This window comes from Myxine glutinosa, chromosome 7 (assembly GCF_964187855.1).
Source record: "Myxine glutinosa chromosome 7, kmMyxGlut1.1, whole genome shotgun sequence".
NCBI classification, from domain to species: domain Eukaryota; kingdom Metazoa; phylum Chordata; class Myxini; order Myxiniformes; family Myxinidae; genus Myxine; species Myxine glutinosa.
Window position 1 is genome coordinate 188,611,958 of NC_136267.1, and position 23,046 is coordinate 188,635,003.

Here is a 23,046-nt window from a genome sequence, read left to right on the forward strand (position 1 = left end):
GCCGATCTGAGGGAAGAGGAATGGAGCGGCAGAGAGTGGAGTCATCAGCAAAGAGATACAGAGGATTTTCCAGAGAGTCGGAGAGATCATTGATAAAGACCAGAAAAAGCACAGGGCCCAGCACACTGCCTTGGGGAACTCCAGCCTGAACGGGAAGGGGAGATGAGAGAAATCCATTCAGGGCCACACGTTGACTACGACCAGAGAGGAAGTCCGCAAGCCATGCCTGGAGATTTCCATGGATACCATAGGAGGAGAGTTTGGTGAGCAGAGCTGGGTGCCAGACCGTATCAAAGGCACGTGATATGTCAAGGGAGACAGCTCTGATTTCCTGTTTGGCATTGAGGACCTCCATCCATTGTTGAGACAGCAGAAGCAGCATGTCCAGAGTAGAGTGACCTGGTCTGAAACCAAATTGATGATCAGAGATCAAGCCATTGGAGAAGAGGAAAGATTTCATATCCGAAGCAATGATGGATTCCATGACTTTGCTGATAATTGGGAGCAGGCTGATTGGTCTGTAGTTGGAAGGATCTGTTTTTGCACCTTTTTTGTGTAAAGCGGTAATGTTTGCTGATTTCCAGGATGCTGGCAGATGACCTTGAGCAAAAGATAGGGTGAAAAGAACAGAGAGAGGGTGAGATAGAGCGGCAGAGCAGGATTTTAGGACCCGTGGGCTGATGCCATCTGGTCCAGTTGCAGAATCAGAGTCGAGGTTTGACAAAAACTCCTCCACCTTGTCAGGAGAGAAGGTCACAGAGTCCAGGAGCAGTTTGGTTCGACTGGGAAAGGTGGGAACAGAGAGAGATGGGTTTGGGACTAAGGATTTTGAGGCAAACACAGAGTTGAGGCATTCGGCTTTGTCACGTGCGATGTCAACTGTGTGGCCATTTGAGGTAAGGGAGGGGATGGAGGGGGAACAAACACCAGAAACGGATTTGACCAGATGCCACCAGGATTTGGAGGAAGGAGACAGGTTTGAGAGTTCATTTTTGAGTGAGGAGAGATAGTGCTTCCTGGCACTCCTGAGGGTAGACACACACTTGTTCCGAGCTTGGTGGAAGGAACTGAGATTTCCTTCAGTTGGATTAGCCTTCCAAGAGGCAAAGGCAAGTTGTTTCAGGGCAACTGCCTCACCACAAGATTCAGTGTACCATGGACGGGAGGAAGGGTAAGACAACTGAAGGCGAGATGGGATAAATCTGTGCATGAGAGAGATCAGTTTGCTTTGGAAGAATTCCCAGGAAGAATTGATGTCAGAGGCAGTGGAGATGGGAGACCAATCCAGACGATTGATGGCTGCTTGAAGACCGTCCCAGTCGGCCTGAGTGAAATGCCAGACTCGTCGACGCTGAGGAGGCTCTCTGAGAATGGCCAGAGAGATGTCCACTTTGACAAGCACATGATCAGAAGAACCGATTGGAGCAGAAGAAGAGCAGCAGACATTAGCAGGGAAGTTAGTTATAACCAAGTCTAGAAGAGAAGATACTCCATTGGCTGAGATCCGGGTCGGGAAATTGACAGATTGTGTCAATCCCAGTGAGTCACAGAAGTCCTTTGCTGAGGTGCCATGACTGGTGAGAGAGGAACCCACACCCAACCAGGTGGCATGATGACAATTGAAGTCACCACATATGAGGAAGAGAGAGTTGGGATGAGTGGATAGAAGTTGGTCCATGTTGTCAGACAGTGAAATGTAGATGGAGTCATCACTGTTTGGGGGACGGTACAGAACACATATGAACAAAAGGTGGGAGCGGAGAGGAAGCCGTAGCCAGAGGTACTCCTGGGGGTGAGGAGGAGAGAGGGCAGTGCAAGGAGAGTGAGGAAGAGAGTTTTTGATAAAGATAGCCACCCCACCACCAGGCCGAGGCTCAGGTCTATCATACCGGAGGAGGGAGTAACCAGGAAGAGATATTAAGGAATCAGAGACATCTTGAAGGAGGAAAGTCTCTGTTAAGCAGATCAAGTCTGGATTGTCAGAAGCAACCTGTATGGAGAGATCAGTCAGGTTTGAGCGAAGGCCCTGGATGTTTGAGGTCCATACCGTGAATGAAGAGAGAGGGGGAGCATCGGGTACAGGACAGGGGAGGGGAGGAGTAGGGTAAGATGAAGGAAGAGAGGGGGAGGTAGGGAGAGCAGTTGTTAGTGTGTCAGCGATTGCAGAAGAGTTCCAAGAAAGGGAAGGATGAGGAGGATGAAAGGTTTGAAGGTGAAGGGATGAGGCACAGTGAGGGGTTGTTTGATGGGGGGCAGAGGAAAGAAGAAGGTTGGGGGGGGTGGAGGTATGAGATAGAAGGGAGACGAAGTGGGGAGGAGGCAGCTTTGAGGAGGAGGGGGGAGGAGGGAGAATTGGAGAGGAATGGTATGGGGGGAGATTTGAATGGGAGGGGTTGGGGGGGAGTTTTGAAGGGGAGGAGTGAGGGGGGAGTTTAGGAGGGGAAGGGCAAGGGGGGAGTTCAGGAGTGGAAGGGCAAGGGGGGAGTTCAGGAGTGGAGGGGTAGGGGGGGATTGTAAGAGTGGCCGGGCAAGGGGGGAGTTTAGGAGTGTAGGTGCAAGGGGAGGGATTTGGATGGGAGGGGCAAGAGGGGAGTTTAGAAAGTGGATGATTAATGAAAGACGAATATTGAAAACAAATTGGGTTTGTTGTGATTTTCAAGTTAGCAATCCGGTTCAGAATGATGGAGGAGGGATGGAATGAATGTGAATTTAGACCATGTAGTGAGGGAGACGTATAAGATATTGAATTTCTTTTTTTTGAGGTGGAATGAGTTGGAGAGGAAATTGAGAAAAGCCTTTTAAATAGGAAGAAAAACAGCGTGTTGTAAAATACCACTGAGTAAAACACTGAAGGGGAAAGGTTATACATATTTAAATAATATTTAAACAGAACCGTGAACAATCTTATGTGCACAAAAATACCAACGGGGGGAGAGCCGAGAGGGACCACCACGAGTCACGTGAAGGGCAAACGGTGGATGGCAAGGAGTTAATGGGGGCGGGGCGAACAGCACACCTGGACAGAAAATACAGGATGAGTCAACAGTACACGTGGAGAAAGGAAAATAAATGTTTTTGGTTTTTTTTTGTTTGTTTGGTTTTTGGGGGTTGGGGGGGGGGGGGGAGGTGGGGATTTAGAACGTTAGACAGAGTATTATGTTCGGGGTAGAAGGGAAAAAAACTAAGAGCCAAGCAAAACACGATTAAGATAACAAACACCGACGGGGGTACAACTACAAGGCCGCACACGAGGAGCAGAACACGATTAAATAATTACAAGTTACAGGAAATTCAAACCAAAAGTAACTATAATCAAAACAATAACGCATGGACGATAAAATAACGAGTTGAAATTTGACAATCTATCTGGGGAAATGGGGGAGAAACACGTGGTCGAAGAACGAACGAACGAACGAATAAGAATGAATAAACGAATGAGAACAGAGAAGGAAATGTTTTTTTTTTTGGATTTTTTTGAGTTGTGATTTACACAAGGAAGAGGGCTATGGGGTGAAAAGATTGGGAAAGCAGAGAACGAAAGTTATTGGATCACAAAAACACGGACCGCTGAGAGAAAAACAAAGCCTCAAGGTTGTACAGTGTTCACTGTACAACTACAAGGCCTCAAAACACGACCCGAATTAACACGATTTTCAATACACGTATGAAAGATTTGCACCGAAAATCTTCGTCGGGAGACAATATATACACCATAAAATAAATAGTTATAACGAAAATACAAATGGGAACAATTACTTAACTTCGATTTCGATGGATAGCATGGAGAGCTGAGAATAAACGAACCCTCGACAGCAAGACCGGAAAAACAAGCTTACGAGGGTGAATCTTGTGCGACCTGTAGATGCTCCTTACTCCCAACTTTTTAGATTATAATAATTTAATAATTTTCACAAAGTCAAGTTTTCAACCCGAGTATCAACTCCCCTCACAAGGTTTTAATGCGGGTCTTAAAAAAGAAAATATAAATGGGTTATTTAAACTTCAAAACAAAATGAGTACAACATTTAAGATATAACACAACTATTTTGTGATATATATATATATATATATATATATATATATATATATATATATATATATATATATATATATATATATATATATATATATATATATATATATATATATATATATATATACTTTTTGTATACAAGATCGAGGCTCGTGTAGGACCTAACATCAATCACACAAAAAAAAAAAAGGACACAAAACATTCAATAAAGGGAGCGGGAGACAAGATGGGGGGGAGAGAGGGAAGCACACAAGTACAACAGCAGAAAACAGGGAGATCGGTGGGAGGGAGAGGGCTTGGGGGGAAGAATGGCGGGTGTGAGAGGTATAAAACACGTGGACACTGGTCGGACTTCCAGGAAAGAAGTCGGTATTTCAAAAAAGTGGATCTGGGGTGAATTAACGGGGGTAGAAAAGATCAAGGTTTTGGATGGGGGAAGATAAGAGATGGTGGTAAACAGCTGTTTTAAAGACCTGGAGGGAGGAGTGGGATTGAAGAGAGTGAGGGAGTTTGTTCCAGAGGCAGGAGTAAAGAGGAATGAAGGAGTGAAGGTGAGCAGAGAGCCTAGATTTTGGCAGTTTAACCATAAGAGGGTTGCTAGCAGATCTTGTGCGACCTGTAGGAATATTTGGGGGACCGAGCACAGAGAGAGCTGGGGGAGCAAGGCCGGAGAGGAGTCGGTAGAAGACAGAAAGACCACCAACCTGCCTGCGGTGAGTGAGTGAAAGGCCCTCAGAGTTAGCTTCATCGCGGGAGATTCCAATGATTCTGAAAACTTTAGTTTCAACAGCGTGAAGCTGAGCTAGGTGTGAGGCAGGAGCACCAGCCCAGAGGAGAGAGCAGTATTCCATTGAGCTGTGGATGAAAGCCTTGTATATGGTGAGGAGCTCAGATGTGCCAAAGAAGGACTTTGCACGACGGAGGATGCCCAGTCAGCGACTGGATTTGGAGGCCAGCTTGGAAATGTGGTTTTCCCAGGAAAGATCATGGCAGATAGTGAGACCCAAAAGCTTGAGTGACAGAACTTCTTGGAGAGGATTGTTGAAAAAGTAGATGGGAGGGTTGTCCAGTCTGTCTTTTCGGAGAGACATCGTAAGAGTGTGAGATTTGTCAGGATTGAAAGACATGTATACTTGAAAAGATATAGTGCATTCAGAAAGTATTGTTACGGTTCTCTCGCCGGCCTTCTTCCCCTTATCAAGGGGGGATTTATCCCCTTGTCTTTACTGGCCTGGCGGAACCGAGACCTGAAACGTCCTTTCCGGACTAGCGCAAAATAGGGTTTCGAGACCAAATTCTCGCTCGTACCCAAGTACTCGCGCCGCCATGGAAACGAGGTAGCAAGCCTCGCACGAACCACGTGAGGTTGGAGTACGCCGAGCGTTACGTGATCCGCGCAGTCTCAATTAATGGACCCCGATTTAAGCGGTTCTATTCGTGCCACGCTTAGTCAAATGGAGAAATCACGGGAATGATCGAATCAGGAAGAAGGAAGAACAGATGGGTTTAATTATTACCACACGTATTTACAGTTCAAGGACGCAGGCACACAGAGCAAGCTTAGACAGTCTTAACTTATCCCTGGACAACGGGCCCGTCTCACTCACACTCACACAGGGGATTGCAGATGTCGATGTTCACCAACGTGCCGATGTGGTCGTCCAGGATCGGCCCCGTCCGGCTCTCCGTGGTCCACGTGGGTCCTGCGAAGATGGTGATAGGCGAAGACAGGGGCTCGTAGCGCGTCTCTCGAACGAAGCAGATATCGGGCGGAACGGCAAGGGGCGGACTTCTACGGCAAAGGGTGGTTACTCAGCCGTTGTTATGCAAGTGCGGCAAGGCTCATCAAGCTCATCAAGCACCGCGCGTTCTGGCTGTAAGTTCAACAACGAGCACGTCCTTTCCCGTAACTGGTGCAAGTCCTTTCCCGTAACTGGTGCAAGTCCTTTCCCGTAACTGGTGCAAGTCCTTTCCCGTAACTGGTGCAAGTCCTTCGGAAGGCTTTGTGCATCGGGTTATATAGGTACGCCCCGCGAACCTTCTGGAACTCACCAGACTCTTCTCACCACGCCCTCTGACGCCACCACCCTCGAGCTCTGATTGGCGGCCCGTGCTTACCGTCATTGCTTCTGCCACTCCGCCTCGACTCCGCCCCGATCCTCCTCTGCCTGCCTCGAGTTAACTCGCCCAATATAAACCAACGTTAACGCAAAAGGGGTTGAGGCTACAGACGTAGGATGACCGGTGGCAGTAGGGCCTATTCTCCTGTCTTTACACAATGCAGAACTAACATAGGAAATGGCCTATTCTCACACATACTAAGAAATAACTGTACTACAAATGAGGCTACATGTTGCTTGTGTGACTATCTATGGGGGGCAAACCTTTAACATTTATTGAACTCACTGTGCAAACCTCAAAACCGTAACAGTATTCAGACCCCTTCACTTTTTTCACATTTTGTTATGTTGCAGCCTTATGCTGAAATCGTTTAAATTCATTTTTCCCTCATCAATCTGCACTCAATATCCCATAATGACAAAGAGAAAACAGGATTTTATAAAGTTTTGCAAGTTTATTAAAAAGAAAAAACTGAAATATCACATTGCCCAGATGGTGACTGGCTTTGGAGGCCAGCTTGGAAATGTGGTTTTCCCAGGAAAGATCATGTCAGATAGTGAGATCCAAAAGCTTCAGTGACAGAACTTCTTCTGAATAAATTTTGTTACATGAATAAATTTGAATAAATGTTATTTCGTTTTATGAATAAAAAATTATACAGGCGGAGGCGCTCCTACGGTAAAATGTCATGTCAATCGGACCAACGGTTTCCGAGAAAATGATTTTTTTAAATGCAGACACGCCACACATACGCCACACATACGCATATAACCGATCGCTTAACCCTGCTTTTTGCTTTGCGAGTGCAGGGTAAAAATGTAAAGGGATGTAGGGATGTTCCTCCAAAAAGTATGCAAAACAAGGTTGGGTGATTATATTGAAAAAACACACACGCACACACACGCACACACACACACACACACACACACACACACACACACACACACACACACACACACACACACACACACTCTCTCTCTCTCTCTCTCTCTCTCTCTCTCTCTCTCTCTCTATATATATATATATATATATATATATATATATATATATATATATATATATATATATATCTGTGGGATAATAAACTGGGCCCAATCAGAAATCAACAAGGTAAACAAGAAAACTCGTAACCATCCAAAAATGTGTGACAAAAACCAGTGCATCCCGAGAATGTACCTGCCGAGACAAGAGGAAGGGAGCGGCCTGATGGAACTCAACCAGGTGCACAAAACGCCAAGTGTATGACGAGCTGAGTTTGTGAAATGCTCAACAGACTATTGGATGCAATTTGTAAGCAAACATGAACACAACAAACCTGAAAAAGTATCCCTAACTCACCTTGCAAATAATTTCCAAAAAAAGGTGTGAATAGAAGATGCTGCACAGGAAAATGAAACAGCAACAAATACAGCCCCAAAAATTGCAAAAAGGACAAAATAAATATATAAATAGAAATATCAAGAAATATGCACCAACAACTGGGAGAATGACAAAAGTGTCAGAAAATACAAAAAAGAATTGGACAGAGTGGGGATTCACAAAGAAGGCTTATTGGAATGGCGAAGAAGAGGTCAGCTCAACTCTGGGACAGTGAACGAATCGTAATAAATGCCCAAGATCAAGGACACTAAACCAATGGATTTAAAAAGATGGCGGGGTTGAGCCAGATGGACAAGTGTATATTCTGCAAGACAGAAACAGAATTTACGAGTCACCTGCTCTCAGGATACAACAAACAACAACAACATGCATTTTAAGGCCATTTTCCCTGCAAGAGCGGGGGTTAACCTGCTCTCAGGATGCAAAAAACTATTATCAGAACAACTTTACACACAACGGCAAATTGCAACGGCCTCCTGGAAGGCAAATCCAATGGAAGGCAATCTCAATTCCTTTCACAAAGCCTGGAACAAGAGTGTGTCTACTCTCAGGAGAGCCAGGAAACAATATCTCTCGACTCTCAAGACTGAACTCTCAAACCTGTCTCTCTCCTTCAAATCTTGGGGGTGTCTGGTCAAATCTGTCTCCAGCGTTTGTTGCTCTTCCATCCCCTCCCTTACCTCAAACAGCTACACTGCTGACTCCACACTTGAAAAAGCTGAATGCCTCAAAATCTTGTGTCCCAAACCCATCTCTCTCTGCACCCTCCTTACCTAGTCATACTCAACTGCTCCTGGACTCTGTGTCTTTCTCTCCTGACAAGGTGGAGAAGTTTTTGTCAAACCTCGACTCGGATTCTGCAACTGGACCAGACGGCATCAGCCCACGGCCCGGTTCCTAAAATCCTGCTCTGCCGCTCTATCTCACCCTCACTCTGTTCTCTTCATGGAATCCATCATCGCTTCTGATATCAAATCCTTCCTCTTCTCCAATGGCTTGATCTCTGATCATCAATTTGGATTCAGAGCAGGTCATTCTACTCTGGACATGCTGCTTCTGCTGGAGGTCCTCAATGGATGGAGGTCCTCAATGCCAAACAGGAAATCAGAGCTGTCTCCCTTGACATATCACGTGCCTTCGATATGGTCTGGCACCCCGCTCTGCTCACCAAACTCTCCTCCTGTGGTATCCATGGAAATCTCTATGCATGATTTAAAAATCTGTGCATACCTGTTTAATTGCATGGTTTGTGCTAATTGCAAAGCATTACATTAACATGTTGTAAGTTTGGAAAGTTAACAGAAATTGTAATTGTAAATGTAGTTAAATAAGAGATTCTTTTTGTAAAAGCGATGTGTCCATTGTTTCTTCATTTTGCATCCATGGTATGAGTCAGAATGTGCTTCAAGTAAGTTCATGGTAACGATTTCAAAAACAATATGGCTCCGGCTAATCTTTGTGATTGCATGTCAAAGAGAATGCCGTTTGGACCATCGGTACTACAGCACATAATTCCTTCATGAAAGTCAATTGATGATTAAATGTTGATGTTGACTTTTTGTTGTGAAAGGTAAAAGTGACAATTCACTGCTGAAACTTTTTACAACAATATTGTCTACCCTGAAACTCCGAGGAGACTGTGCACAAATGGCCGAAGCAGGTGTTTCATGTAGTTATTTGTTTAAATGTTGCAGCGGGTTAAAAAATGACTTGAATTGCAGAGCAATAATTAAGCATTCTCACTTGCAACCAACAGCCATCACTCAAGCAACCAGAAAAAAGTGTTAAACACCTGGGTTTGTAGAATAGCTCGATTACTACTCATATATGCGAAATTGCAAAATAATCAGATGTCAATATTGGAACTGGGGAAACAATTAATTAATATTTTCTTTCATTGGATGTCATTGGAATTCAAGAATGTTAGTGCATGGCATGGCAGAGAACTCCTTTAGCCATTGCATCATAGCTCATGGAACGGTATCGTGAGTGAGATTATTTATTGAAAAAAATGTGACATCATGACACCTGCATCCATCACATTGGTTTTCTGCAATTGACTTTTTACAATAAAACATTGAACTACCCTCAAAGATTACGACAGTATATCATAAATGCGCTTATTGTCAAGAATACTCAAGATTATGATGAAAGGGCCACGAGGTTAATGATGACTTTGTGGGTTTGGTCCTGAATCACAGATATAAGAGAGCTGTTATCTGACGAATCACCGAGTTGGGTAATGTCAGTTGGTAATGAAAAAGAAATAAATTCAAAAGATAGTACAAGAAGATGATGCCAGGTGCATTGGTGAAACAGCCTGGACTGTGACCCGATGGCACCAAGTTGCCATCCTGATTGATGATGGCAAAACCATGAAGGCATCTATCATCGATATCGCATCGTCGATGTACTTTTATCATGATTTCAAGTTTCCTCTTTTCTTCCTAATGACAGCACAGATTTTAATTGGATGAAATGCACAATTCTTCCTTCGATAATAACTTAATATTGTTATTATAGATTATGCAAGTATTTCCATGGCGATGTTGAAATGTTGACGAGTATTATTCACAGCTCTATTCTCTTTTCCCTACTTTACAGAATCCTCTGCAGTTTGAAGAATCAGATTTGGATGCGTGCTCCAACTCAGAATCTGCGCAACCCAAAGGGTCCAGATCTTCTGCTTCATGGTGATGTTGCAGGAGTTTGACCCTGCTGAACACCAGAAAGGATCATCAATTATACTCGGAACAAAGCAGTATGAAGATAGAAATAAAAAATATATATAAACTGAAGGTCCAAGGCAATTTGTTTGCTCTCCCCGCTGCTTCCCAGAGCGTTGTCGGTCATCAAAACAATATTCCTTAACACATTTAATTATGCAAACATGAGTGTGTTATTGCTCTGCCCTTGTTATTTATATAATTTGTTTCCTGCACAGTTGGAAGAAAACAACTTGTGCTAATGAAAATAAACCTTTGAGGGTACAATTCAAACTTTCTGTTAAGATTTGTTAATTTTCCATTGTGAACACAGGAAAAGGCTCGAAAGAAGTTGTTGTCAACATTCATTGGTTGCCTTGATGCAGATCCCAGTGTGCTCATGGTGCTCTGACTCCTGGTGCAGGCTTACTTGTCATTTCCTGGAGTTCTGCTATTCGTGTCCTTGGCCATGTAAGCACTGGCCTAATCAGCCCCATATATTGTACAGGCAACAAAGCAGAGCTTTTCTATATCATACTCTTGAATGTGACTGTGGGTTCTGGACATCTGATGAAAATGTAGCTATTTGGAACATCACTTCCCCATCCACACTCGGCAAGAGTGATGCTTTGGTGTTCGCCCTCATGTGAAAGACAGAGAACTGAAGTGTATACACTTGTTATGTACATAATTGACCAGATTTTGTGGTTGAAAAGTTAGCCTTCCTATCCCACCAAATGTAGCATTGTTGACATTCATGTATAACCTTCTTGTATCAGCCACGGTGAAAAAAAAAAAAATAGAGAGTGGGTGACAACAGGTTAGCAAACGTATGCCACTTATTTGAAGGCACTATTCCGAAAGTACTGCAGTTTTCTATCGTACTTGCAAAAACAATATGGTTTACTATGCTTTTTACGGTGCATTTGCGACATTGTACCATAACGTTATTGCGAACCGCATAGTAAACAGTGGTGCTTTTTTTAAAGCAAAGCATAATCTATCTGTGAAAAAATCAATATTTTTCCTTGTTATGCATTTTTGTTACATGTTTCAATATGGAGTCACATGAACAAAATGAGATCGTTCTTATTGTCTTTATTGTTAATTTTATTATTATTTATTGTTACTATTTATTTGTAGCTGGACTACATAAACCTTTTTTAAATAACATTAAAATTTTATTGTTTAAGTATTTTTGTATACGGGAATGTGCAGGTTCTTTGTGCTTTTGTTCTTTGTTTTCAGAGTTGTGCTTCCATGCATCAGGTTTACGTTGTGTCAAGGAAGGGCTGATGCTCTTTGCTTTTCTAGCCACGATTCACTATGGGGAGTGATGTGTCGTCCATAGTACAAGCCAAACTGTTACAGTTCCACGTCCATGTCTGTCAGATTGTCAAAAACAAATGGAACATTTTGCATGGTAGAATAAATGATGCAATAAGATCATGTCCTTGTTGTTCATGAATATATTCTGTTTAACGTGTCAATATGTCCTCCTGCATTCACACATTTTTGGGGGGTAGGAAAAAGTTGTTGTTTTTTCTGCCTGGTCTAGTCGCCCCCAGAGGGTGTTTGGATATAGACACCTAGCAGGGCTAAAACAAGACCTGTCAAAGGGCGGAGGAGCTCCCTATGAGCCAACGGCCATCCTTATCTGGTGGCCAACTGTGTCTGCAGATGTCCTCCTGCAGTCGGGTGACCTCTTTCCAGGAGGTTGGTGGCAGGATTTGCACTCCGGCCACCATAAAAACATGTCATTCCGCAACACGCACAAAGAACACAACGAAAAAAAAAAACACCCCGTGGGAGTACCTCTTGTGCAGCCTCACCTCAAACGGCCACACGACTGACTCCGCACGTGAAAAAGCTGAATGCCTCAACTCTGTGTTTGCCTCTAAATTTTGTGTCCCAAACCCATCCCTCTCTGTACCCACCGTACCCAGTCGTACCCAGCTGCTCCTGGACTCTGTGTCCTTTCCTCCTGACAAGGTGGAAAAGTTTTTGTCAACCCTCGACTCTGATTCTGCAACTGGACCTGACGGCATCAGCCCACGGGTCCTAAAATCCTGTTCTTCCGCTCTTTCACTCCCTCTCTCTGTTCTCTTCACCCTCTCTTTTGCTCAAGGTCATCTGCCATCTGCTTGGAAATCTGCCAACATCACCGCTTTGCACAAAAAAGGTGCAAAAACAGATCCCAGCAACGACAGACCAATCAGCCTTCTCCCAATTATCAGCAAAGTCATGGAATCCATCATTGCTTCAGATATGAAATCTTTCCTCTTCTCCAATGGCTTGATCTCTGATCATCAATTTGGTTTCAGACCAGGTCACTCTACTCTGGACATGCTGCTTCTGCTTTCTCAACAATGGATGGAGGTCCTCAATGCCAAACAGGAAATTAGAGCAGTCTCCCTTGACATATCATGTGCTTTCGATACGGTCTGGCACCCCGCTCTGCTCACCAAACTATCCTCTTTTGGTATCCATGGAAATCTCCACGCATGGCTGGCGGACTTCCTCTCTGTTCGTAGTCAACGTGTGGCCCTGAATGGGTTTCTCTCATCTCCGCTTCCTGTTCAGGCTGGAGTTCCCCAAGGTAGTGTTCTGGGCCCTGTGCTTTTTCTGGTCTTCATCAATGATCTCTCTGACTCTCTTGAAAATCCTCTCTATCTCTTTGCTGATGACTCTACTCTCTGTCGCTCCATTCTTCATCCCTCAGATCGGCAGTCTGCAGCCTCCTCACTCTCTGCAGACCTGGACAAAATCACAGACTGGGCAAACAAGTGGAACATGGCTTTCAATCCTGACAAATCTCACACTCTTACGATGTCTCTCCGAAAAGACCGACTGGACAACCCTCCCATCCACTTTCTGAATAATCCTCTCCAAGAAGTTCTGTCACTCAAGCTTTTGGGTCTCACTATCTGCCATGATCTTTCCTGGGAAAACCACATTTCAAATCTGGCCTCCAAAGCCAGTCGCCGACTGGGCATCCTCCGTTGTGTGAAGTCCTTCCTTGGTACACCTGAGCTCCTCACCACTTACAAGGCTTTCATCCGCAGGTCTATGGAATACTGCTCTCCCCTCTGGTCTGGTGCTCCTGCCTCACACCTAGCTCGTCTTCACGCTGTTGAAACCAAAGCGTTCAGAATCATTGGAATCTCCCGCGATGAAGCTAACTCCAAGGGCCTCTCACTCACTCACCGCAGGCAGGTTGGTGGTCTTTCCGTCTTCTACGGACTCCTCTCTGGCCTTGCCCCCCCCAGCTCTCTCTGGGCTCTGTCCCGCAAATATTCCTACAGGTCGCACAAGATCTGCCTGCAACCCTCTTATGGTTAAACTGCCAAAATCAAGACTCTCTGCTCACCTTCACTCCTTCATTCCTCTTTTCTCCCACCTCTGGAACAAACTCCCTCACTCTCTTCAATCCCACTCCACCCTCCAGGTCTTTAAAACAGCTGTTCACCACGATCTCTTATCTTACCCCATCCAAAACCTTGATCTTTTCTACCCCCGCTAATTTCACCCCAATTCCACTTTTTTGAAATACCAATTTCTGTCCTGGAAGTCCTTGGTGTCCTTGTGTTTTATACTTCTCCCCCCTTCCCACGCCTCCTCCCCCCAGGCCCTCTCCCTCCCACACATCTCCCTGCTCTTAAATGTTGTGTGCTCTCAAGTGTTTGTGTGCTTCCCCTTCTCTTGTCTTCCGCTCCCTCTTTTTATATATTTTGTTTGTCTGGTTGATTTGTTTGTGAAGTAAATGTCAGCTCTTTCTCGAGCCTCGCTTCAGTATACAAAAAAAAAAAAAAAGCTGCCCTTCGCCAAGCAAAGCCTTCGGACCCCCATTCTTTGATAATAGGAGGAAGAGCACGGGGTGACTTTCCTAGGTTGGGTTGTGGGGTTGTGTGTCGGAGTGCTGCTGAGGTGTCGTCCACCAGACAGTCTCATTGGGTTAAGCTGAGGCGGTTCCCTCGAGTGGGTGCCTGGAACGTTCTCACTCTAAGAGACGATGATCACCTGTCTGCTATCATCTGAGCTCCAGCGTTTGAACATCAGTGTTGCAGCACTTTCTGAGATTCGGAGGCTGGATAGTGGTGAGATCATGGTGGGTGGTTGCACCTACTACTGGTCTGGTCGCTTTGAGGGTTACCATGCCCAAGGAGCTTCTATAGCTGTGTCCAATAAGCTGACTCCCATGATAGTCGAGGTAAAACCAGTCAACGCGCGTATTATGAGTGAGGATTCGTCACTCTTTGGGTGTCATTTCCCTGGTCTCTGTATAAGCTCAGACTGAGGAAAGTGGTCTCACTGTGAAGGCGGCATTCTACACCACACTCGAGTCTGTGGTTCATTAGTGCCCCTGGAGAGATACTCTTCTAGTCTTGAGGGATTTCAATGCATCGACTGGCACTGATGGGGATGGTTATGAGGCATGTGTTAGTCCCCATGGATCCGGGACTGTGAACCAGAATAGCATAAGTTCCTCGGCTTTGCAAGAAGTCATGGACTTAGGGTGGCTGGCTCATGGTTTCAGCGCCCACAGCCACATCGCTGGACTTGGTATTACAATGCTGGTGGTGTGGCGAAGGAGATTGACCATGTGCTCATTGATGGTCGATGGCGGATGCTCCGGAACTGCAGGGTCTACCGGAGTGCTCAGTTCCTCAAAACTGACCACAGGCTTGTTGTAGCAACTCTGAAGTTGCAGCTCAAATACAAGAGAATGCTATCATCCCAGCCTAGGTTGGATGTGGGCAAGTTCAAGGAGGAGAGTGTAGCTGAGGAGTTTGCGAGCAGGTTGAGTGGGGTTTGGGGGGGGGGGGGGTCTGGATGCTTTGGGGGATCCTTAGAAGTTGTGGAGTGCCTTCAAAACCACCATCCTTGATGTTGCCGGTGGCTGTTTTGGAACCCACCGTCAGGCGAAGAAGAACTTTGTCTCTCAGGGGACGCTCGATACCATCGACCAGAGTTGCAGGGCCAGGCTTGATGGCAGAGCTGAACTGTTCCGGGAGCTGAGGCGTAAAACTGTACGCCCGCTGAGGGCGGACATGGAGGCCTATGTGCGAGGCATCTGTGAAAGCGTAGAGCATCACTTGTGGACATGCGATTCTTGTCCTGCTTACAGAGGAATCCGTGCATTGCGTTCCTCTAAGCCTGCCCCTAGGTGTACTGCAGTTAGAGCAGAGGGTGGTGGCCTCTTGACAGAGGAGTCTGAAGTGAAGGCCCGCTGTGCTGGTTACTTTGAGCGGCTGTACCAGGCTGACCCACCAGCTGTTGAGTTGGATGTCAGGAGTGTTGCTATCCCAAATGCTGACCCCCCAATTAACTGTGAATCACCTTCATTTGTGGAAACACAGGCGGCGGTGAACCGGTTGAAAGGGGGCAAAGCTCCTGGGATTTGTGGCATCCATGCTGAGCTTCTCATGGCTGGTGGAAATGCTGTGCAGTACTTGAGTCGTTGCATGCAGTTCTGTGCTCTGTTTGGAGCACAGGCATCATCCCAACTGACTGGAAGAGGGGCTTGTTGTCCCCTTCTGGAAAGGGAAGAGTGATCACCTGGACTGCAACAACTACCGAGGTGTGACGCGACTCTTTGCTCAACGACTCTTTGCCGGGCAAGGTCTTTGCTTGAATAATTCTTGAGAGGGTTCACCGCCATCTGCTCGAGCACCAGTTACTGGAGCAGTCAGGCTTTACATCAAAGAGGTCAATGATTGACCGTATCATTGCGCTTCGGGTCCTCACCGAATGCAAGCGAGAGTTTTGTCAGTGGCTGCCTGCCTCCTATGTTGATCTGCGCAAAGCATTAGATTCGGTGAATCGGGATGCCCTCTGGAGGATTCTTCGTCTTCGTGGGGTGCCACCAACGCTGATCAATCTAATCTCTGAACTATACTCTGGTACTTAGAGTGCTGTGAGGTGTGGTGGCTCCACACCACACTGGCTCCTACACTCTTCAGCGCTTATATGGACTAGAAGATGGGGAAGATGTCTTCTGGGGAAGATGTCAGAGAGGTCAGGCTGCGGTTCTTCGTTTGGGAGTGTCAAGATATCTGACCTTGATTTCACAGATGATGCAGTCGTCTTTGCAGAGACGCTGGATATTCTTACGGGGGCCCTCCAAGCACTGAATGAGGAGGCGGAGCCACTGGGATTACGGATTTCCTGGGTCAAAACCAAGACCCAGGTTTTCAATGACATCTTGGATGCTGCTGTCTTGTCTGTGCCTGTTTGTGGCGAAAATGTTGAGGCCATGAAGAGATTCACTTACCTTGGCAGTGTTATTCATGTCTCTGCATGTTGTGAGCCAGAGGTTGATAGACGTCTGGGTCGGGCCTGGGGAGTCATGGATTCACTGGATCATGGGATGTGGCGCTGTCGGTATCTATGCAGGACGAAAGTCAGTCTTTAAGTCCTTGGTGCTTACATGCGCAGAATGTCATGGTCTTGGTCTTTCTCTATGGATGCGAGACTTGGACCCTTACCGAGGGCCAGATAATGAGACTTAACTCCTTTGGAACCAAGTCTCTTCGGAGAATCCTTGGCTATCGCTGGTCAGACTTTGTGTCCAACGAGCGGTTGCTGAGAGAGACTCAGATGAGATTTGTTACCTGTATGGTTTGTGAGCGTCAGCTGCGACTGTATGGACATGTGGCTTGTTTTGCGGATGCTGATCCAGTTCACCAGATATTCTCAGCAAGGGAGCCTCGTGAGTGGAGGCGGCCAATAGGCCGACCACGTGCCTCGTGGTTGCAGCAGGTTGATCAGCATCTCAAGGAGAAAGGGATGGACCAGGCATCAGCCTGGGGGATGGCCAGACTGAGGCCCCTGGAGTACCGTCGGAAAGTGGATGCGGCGACGCGCTGCTCCGGCAGTGTATAAATGTGTTGTGGATGTGTGACGTCATGTAATGGAATTGGTTCATTGCGATATGGGAGGAGAAAGAAGAACCTGTTTTATTCGGAAGTGGGGAGGAGGAAGAAGATGATCTGGGGAGAATTGGCATACTCGTCACGTGTTTTGCTTTGTTTATATGATCCGGAGAGTGCCATAATAAACTTTACAAATCCTTGTTTTAACTGAGGATAATATTGACTCTACGTGAGTTGCTGTGTTGTCACGATTTACACCAATCATAATAGAAACATTTCATTTGTAATACTGGTGATATTATTTATTTATAATCTAAAAAGGTCCAAGTGGTGTAAAGCTCTCAATGGTGAAGGGTCTAAGCTGGTCTAATGGGACTAAAGCGTCTTACGGGTCTTCGTGGTCTTTAATGGTCTACGGGGTCTTTTTGGTCTTTGGAATATTTTTGGTCTTCAGGGTATTTTGGGTCTTCAGTGTATTTTGGGTATTTGGGATATTTTGGGTCTTCAGGGTATTTTGGTTGTTCGGGGTCTTTTGGTTCCTCTGGGTCTTTGGGATATTTTGGTTCTTCCGAGTCTTTCAGGTTTTTTGAATCTTTAAGGGTCGTCGGGGTCTTCAGTGTCTTTAAGGGTCTTTTGGGTATTCAGGGTGTTTTGGGTGTTCAGGGTGTTTTGGGTCTTCGGGGTGTTTTGGGTCTTCAGGGTCTTTTGGGTCTGCACGGTGTTTTGTGTCTTCAGGGTGTTTTGTGTCTTCAGGGTATTTTGGGTCTTCAGGGTCTTTTGGATCTTCACTGTGTTTTGGATCTTCAGGGTATTTTGGGTCTTCAGGGCCATTTGCGTTTTCAGTGTATTTTGGATCCGCTGGGCCTTTAAGGGTATTTTGGGTGTTTGGGGTTTTTTGGGTCTTCAGTGTCTTTGGGGTATTTTATATCTTCGAGGTCTTCAGGGGCTTTTGGGTCTCAAGAGTCTTTTGGTTCCTCTGGGTATTTAAGGGTCTTTTGGGTATTTTGGTTATTCCAGGTATTTAAGGGTCCTCAGGGTATTTATGGGTCTTCAGGATATTTTGGGTCTTCTGGGTGTTTTGGGTCTCCGGGGTCTTTTGGGTCTTCACTGTGTTTTGGATCTTCAGGGTATTTTGGGTCTTCAGGGCCATTTGCGTTTTCAGTGTCTTTTGGATCCGCTGGGCCTTTTTTTTTTTTTTTTTTTTTTGTATACTGAATCGAAGCTCGTGAAAGAGCTGACATTTACTTCACAAACAAATCAACCAGACAAACAAAATATATAAAAAGAGGGAGCGGAAGACAAGAGAAGGGAAAGCACACAAACACTTGAGTCTAAGGGTATTTTGGGTCTTTGGGGTGTTTTGGGTTTTTTGGGGTCTTCACTGTCTTTGGGGTATTTTGCGTCTTTGATGTCTTCAGGGGATTTTGGGTCTCAAGAGTCTTTTGGTTCCTCTGGGTATTTAAGGGTCTTTGGGGTATTTTAGTTATTCCAGGTATTTAAGGGTCTTCAGGGTATTTATGGGTCTTTGGGGTGTTTTCGGTCTTGGGTGTGTTTTCGGTCTTTGGGGTATTTTGGGTCTTCAGGGTATTTTGGGTCTTCAGTGTGTTTTGGATCTTCGGGGATTTTTGGGTCTTCGGGGTGTTTTTGTATCTTCGGGGTCTTTTGGGTCTTCAGAGTCTTTTTTGTCTTCAGGGTGTTTTGGGTCTTCAGGGTCTTTTGGGTCATTTGGGTCCTCTGGGCCTTTAAGGATCTTTGGGGTATTTTGGGTCTTTGTGGTATTTTGAGTCTTTGCAGTCTTTAAGGGTATTTTGGGTCTTCAGGGGTCTGGGTGGTCTTAAGGGACTTGGGGGACTTAAAGAGTCGTCAAAGGTCTGAGGGGTATCAGCAGTCTAAGGGATTAAAAAGTATATTCCAACAGTACGTAATTAAAAGTTCACGGATTGTATTTTGGGTGTTAATTTTATTTGAAGAAGAAGAAGACGTTTTGGTCACAAATAAACAAACAAACAAACATCACCATATGCTGTTGCTCTATTGTAATAAGAAGTGATTACAGTATGGTTTAACGACAATTACAGTGTTTTTATGGTCATAGTCATGCTGGAAAATATGTCTACAATTAGATTACTTCCTGATGGGAGACCATGGTGTATTACGTTCTGCTTGTACTTGTCAGTATTCATTGTTCCTTCATTTTTTTTAGTAATTTGCAGTAATTTTATCCAGGTCTGCAGAGAGTGAAGAGGCTTCTCCCCGCTGATCTAAGGTTGAGATATAGAGCGTCAGAGTGTGGAGCCATCAGCAACTAGAACGGCACTCTTCGACGTCACAAAGTCGACTGACATGCCTCCGCCCATATTATTACATCATTATAATACTTGCATCAAGTTTGATTTAAATCCATTCAGCTGTGCCCGTTAGCACATTTTTACCTGCCATGACCTTTGACCTATTGACTCCAAAATTTAATCAGTCCATGTTTACATCATTATACATACCTGTACCAAGTTTTAATTTAAATCCCTTCAGCTGTTCACAAGTTCTCACATTTTTACCTGACATGACCTCTGACCTTTGGCCTTTGACCATGAGACCCCCAAAAACTAATCAGTTAATCTTTACATCATTATACATATCTGTACCAAGTTTGAATTAGATCCCTTTAGCCATTTTCAAGTTATAGACCGATTACAGACTTTGACCTTTAACCTTTGACCTCTTGGCCCCAGAATCGAATCAGTTCATCTTTACATCATTATACATGTCTACCAAATTTGGTCAGAATCCCATCACTGGTTCACAAGTTATCGCTGTAACAGAATTTTTACCTAACAATACCTTTGCCCTTTGACCTTGTCACCCCAAAATCTAAGCAGTTCATCGTTACATCATTATACATAAGTCTACCAAATTTGGTCAGAATCCCATCACTGGTTCACAAGTTATCACGGTAACAGTATTTTTACCTAACATGACCGCTGACCTTTGCCCTTTGACTTTGTGACCCCATAATCAAATCAGTTCATCTTTACCTCATTATACATACTTGTGCCAAGTTTGATGAAGATCCCTTTAGTCGTTCTCAAGTTATCGCGGTAATGAAAACCTATCATGGACGGACGGATGGACAGCTGGACGGACAACCTGAAAACATAATGCCTCCAGCGACTTCGTCGGTGGAGGCATAAAAAGAGAGAGTATTTTCCAGAGAGTCAGAGAGATCATTGATGAAGGCCAGAAAAAGCACAAGGCCCAGAACACTACCTTGGGGAACTCCGGCCAGAACTGGAAGGGGAGATGAGAGAAACCCATTCAGGGCCACACTTTGACTACGACTAGAGAGGAAGTCCGCCAGCCATGCGTGGAGATTTCCATGGATACCAAAGGAGGAGAGTTTGGTGAGCAGAGCGGGGTGCCAGACCGTATCGAAGGCACGTGAAATGTCAAGGGAGACTGCTCTAATTTCCTGTTTGGCGTTGAGGTCCTCCATCCATTGTTGAGAAAGCAGAAGCAGCATGTCCAGAGTAGAGTGACCTGGTCTGAAACCAAATTGATGGTCAGAGATCAAACCGTTTGAGAAGAGGAAAGATTTGATATCCAAAGCAATGATGGATTCCATGACTTTGCTGATAATTGGGAGAAGGCTGATTGGTCTGTAGTTGCTAGGATCTGTTTTTGCACCTTTTTTGTGCAATGCGGTGATGCAAAGCGGTGATTGACAGAAACTTCTCCACCTTGTCAGGAGAAGAGAATTTTACACAACTAAAGTACCGATCCTCGGTTCCTATTGGTACCTTAGTTCATTTCACACAATTAAAGTACCGATCTTGGGTTCATATTGGAACCTTCGTTCATGTCACACAATTAAAGTACCGATCTTGAGTTCATTTTGGCACCTTCGTTCATTTCACACAATTAAAGTACCGATCTTGTGTTCATATTGATACCTTAGTTCATTTCACACAATCAAAGTACCGATCTTGGGTTCATATTGGTACCTTAGTTCATTTCACACAATCAAAGTACCGATCTTGGGTTCATATTGGTACCTTAGTTAATTTCACACAATCAAAGTACCGATCTTGGGTTCATATTGGTTCCTTCGTTCATTTCACACAATAAAAGTACCCGATCTTGTGTTCACATTGGCAACTTCGTTCATTTCACACAATTAAAGTACCGATCTTGTGTTCATTTTGGCACCTTCGTTCATTTCACACAATTAAAGTACCGATCTTGTGTTCATATTGGAACCTTCGTTCATGTCACACAATTAAAGTACCGATCTTGAGTTCATTTTGGCACCTTCGTTCATTTCACACAATTAAAGTACCGATCTTGTGTTCATTTTGGCACCTTCGTTCATTTCACACAATTAAAGTACCGATCTTGTGTTCATATTGGAACCTTCGTTCATGTCACACAATTAAAGTACCGATCTTGAGTTCATTTTGGCACCTTCGTTCATTTCACACAATTAAAGTACCGATCTTGTGTTCATATTGATACCTTAGTTCATTTCACACAATCAAAGTACCGATCTTGGGTTCATATTGGTACCTTAGTTCATTTCACACAATCAAAGTACCGATCTTGGGTTCATATTGGTACCTTAGTTCATTTCACACAATTAAAGTACCGATCTTGGGTTCATATTGGAACCTACGTTTATTTCACACAATTAAAGTACCGATCTTGGGTTCATATTGATACCTTCGTTCATTTCACACAATAAAAGAAACCGATCTTGGGTTCACATTGGTAACTTAGTTCATTTCACACAATCAAAGTACCGATCTTGGGTTCATTTTGGTACCTTCGTTCATTTCACACAATAAAAGTAACCGATCTTGGGTTCACATTGGTAACTTAGTTCATTTCACACAATTAAAGTACCGATTTCGGGTTCATTTTGGTACCTTCGTTCATTTCACACAATAAAAGTAACCGATCTTGGGTTCACATTGGTACCTTATTTCATTTTACACAATAAAAGTACCGATCTTGGGTTCATATTGGTACCTTCGTTCATTTCACAAAATAAAAGTTCTGATCTTGGGTTCATATTGGTACCTTATTTCATTTTACACAATAAAAGTACCGATCTTGGGTTCATATTGGTACCTTATTTCATTTTACACAATAAAAGTAACCGATCTTGGGTTCACATTGGTACCTTATTTCATTTTACACAATAAAAGTACCGCTCTTGGGTTCATATTGGTATCTTAGTTCATTTCACAAAATAAAAGTTCTGATCTTGGGTTCACATTGGTACCTTATTTCATTTTACACAATAAAAGTACCGATCTTGGGTTCATATTGGTATCTTAGTTCATTTCACAAAATAAAAGTTCTGATCTTGGGTTCATATTGGTACCTTATTTCATTTTACACAATAAAAGTACCGCTCTTGGGTTCATATTGGTATCTTATTTCATTTTACACAATAAAAGTACCGATCTTGGGTTCATATTGGTATCTTATTTCATTTTACACAATTAAAGTACCGATCTTGGGTTCATATTGGTATCTTATTTCATTTTACACAATTAAAGTACCGATCTTGGGTTCACATTGGTACCTTATTTCATTTTACACAATAAAAGTACCGATCTTGGGTTCATATTGGTATCTTATTTCATTTCACAAAATAAAAGTTCTGATCTTGGGTTCATATTGGTACCTTATTTCATTTTACACAATAAAAGTACCGATCTTGGGTTCATATTGGTACCTTATTTCATTTTACACAATAAAAGTAACCGATCTTGGGTTCACATTGGTACCTTATTTCATTTTACACAATAAAAGTACCGATCTTGGGTTCATATTGGTATCTTAGTTCATTTCACAAAATAAAAGTTCTGATCTTGGGTTCATATTGGTACCTTATTTCATTTTACACAATAAAAGTACCGATCTTGGGTTC

At 44.2% G+C, this 23,046-nt stretch overlaps 1 protein-coding gene across 1 annotated transcript in view; it reads left to right on the top strand.

Moving 5' to 3' along the window:
* LOC137431903 (mitogen-activated protein kinase kinase kinase 13-like) overlaps window positions 1-11,667 on the top strand; it is a 439,979-nt gene extending 428,312 nt beyond the window's left edge. Inside the window, exon 13 of the mRNA XM_068123737.2 lies at window positions 10,139-11,667. Coding sequence (XP_067979838.1) covers window positions 10,139-10,231 — 93 coding nt within the window. The 3' untranslated portion in view covers window positions 10,232-11,667. The remainder of the gene's footprint in view (window positions 1-10,138) is intronic.
* Window positions 11,668-23,046: the final 11,379 nt, after the last annotated feature.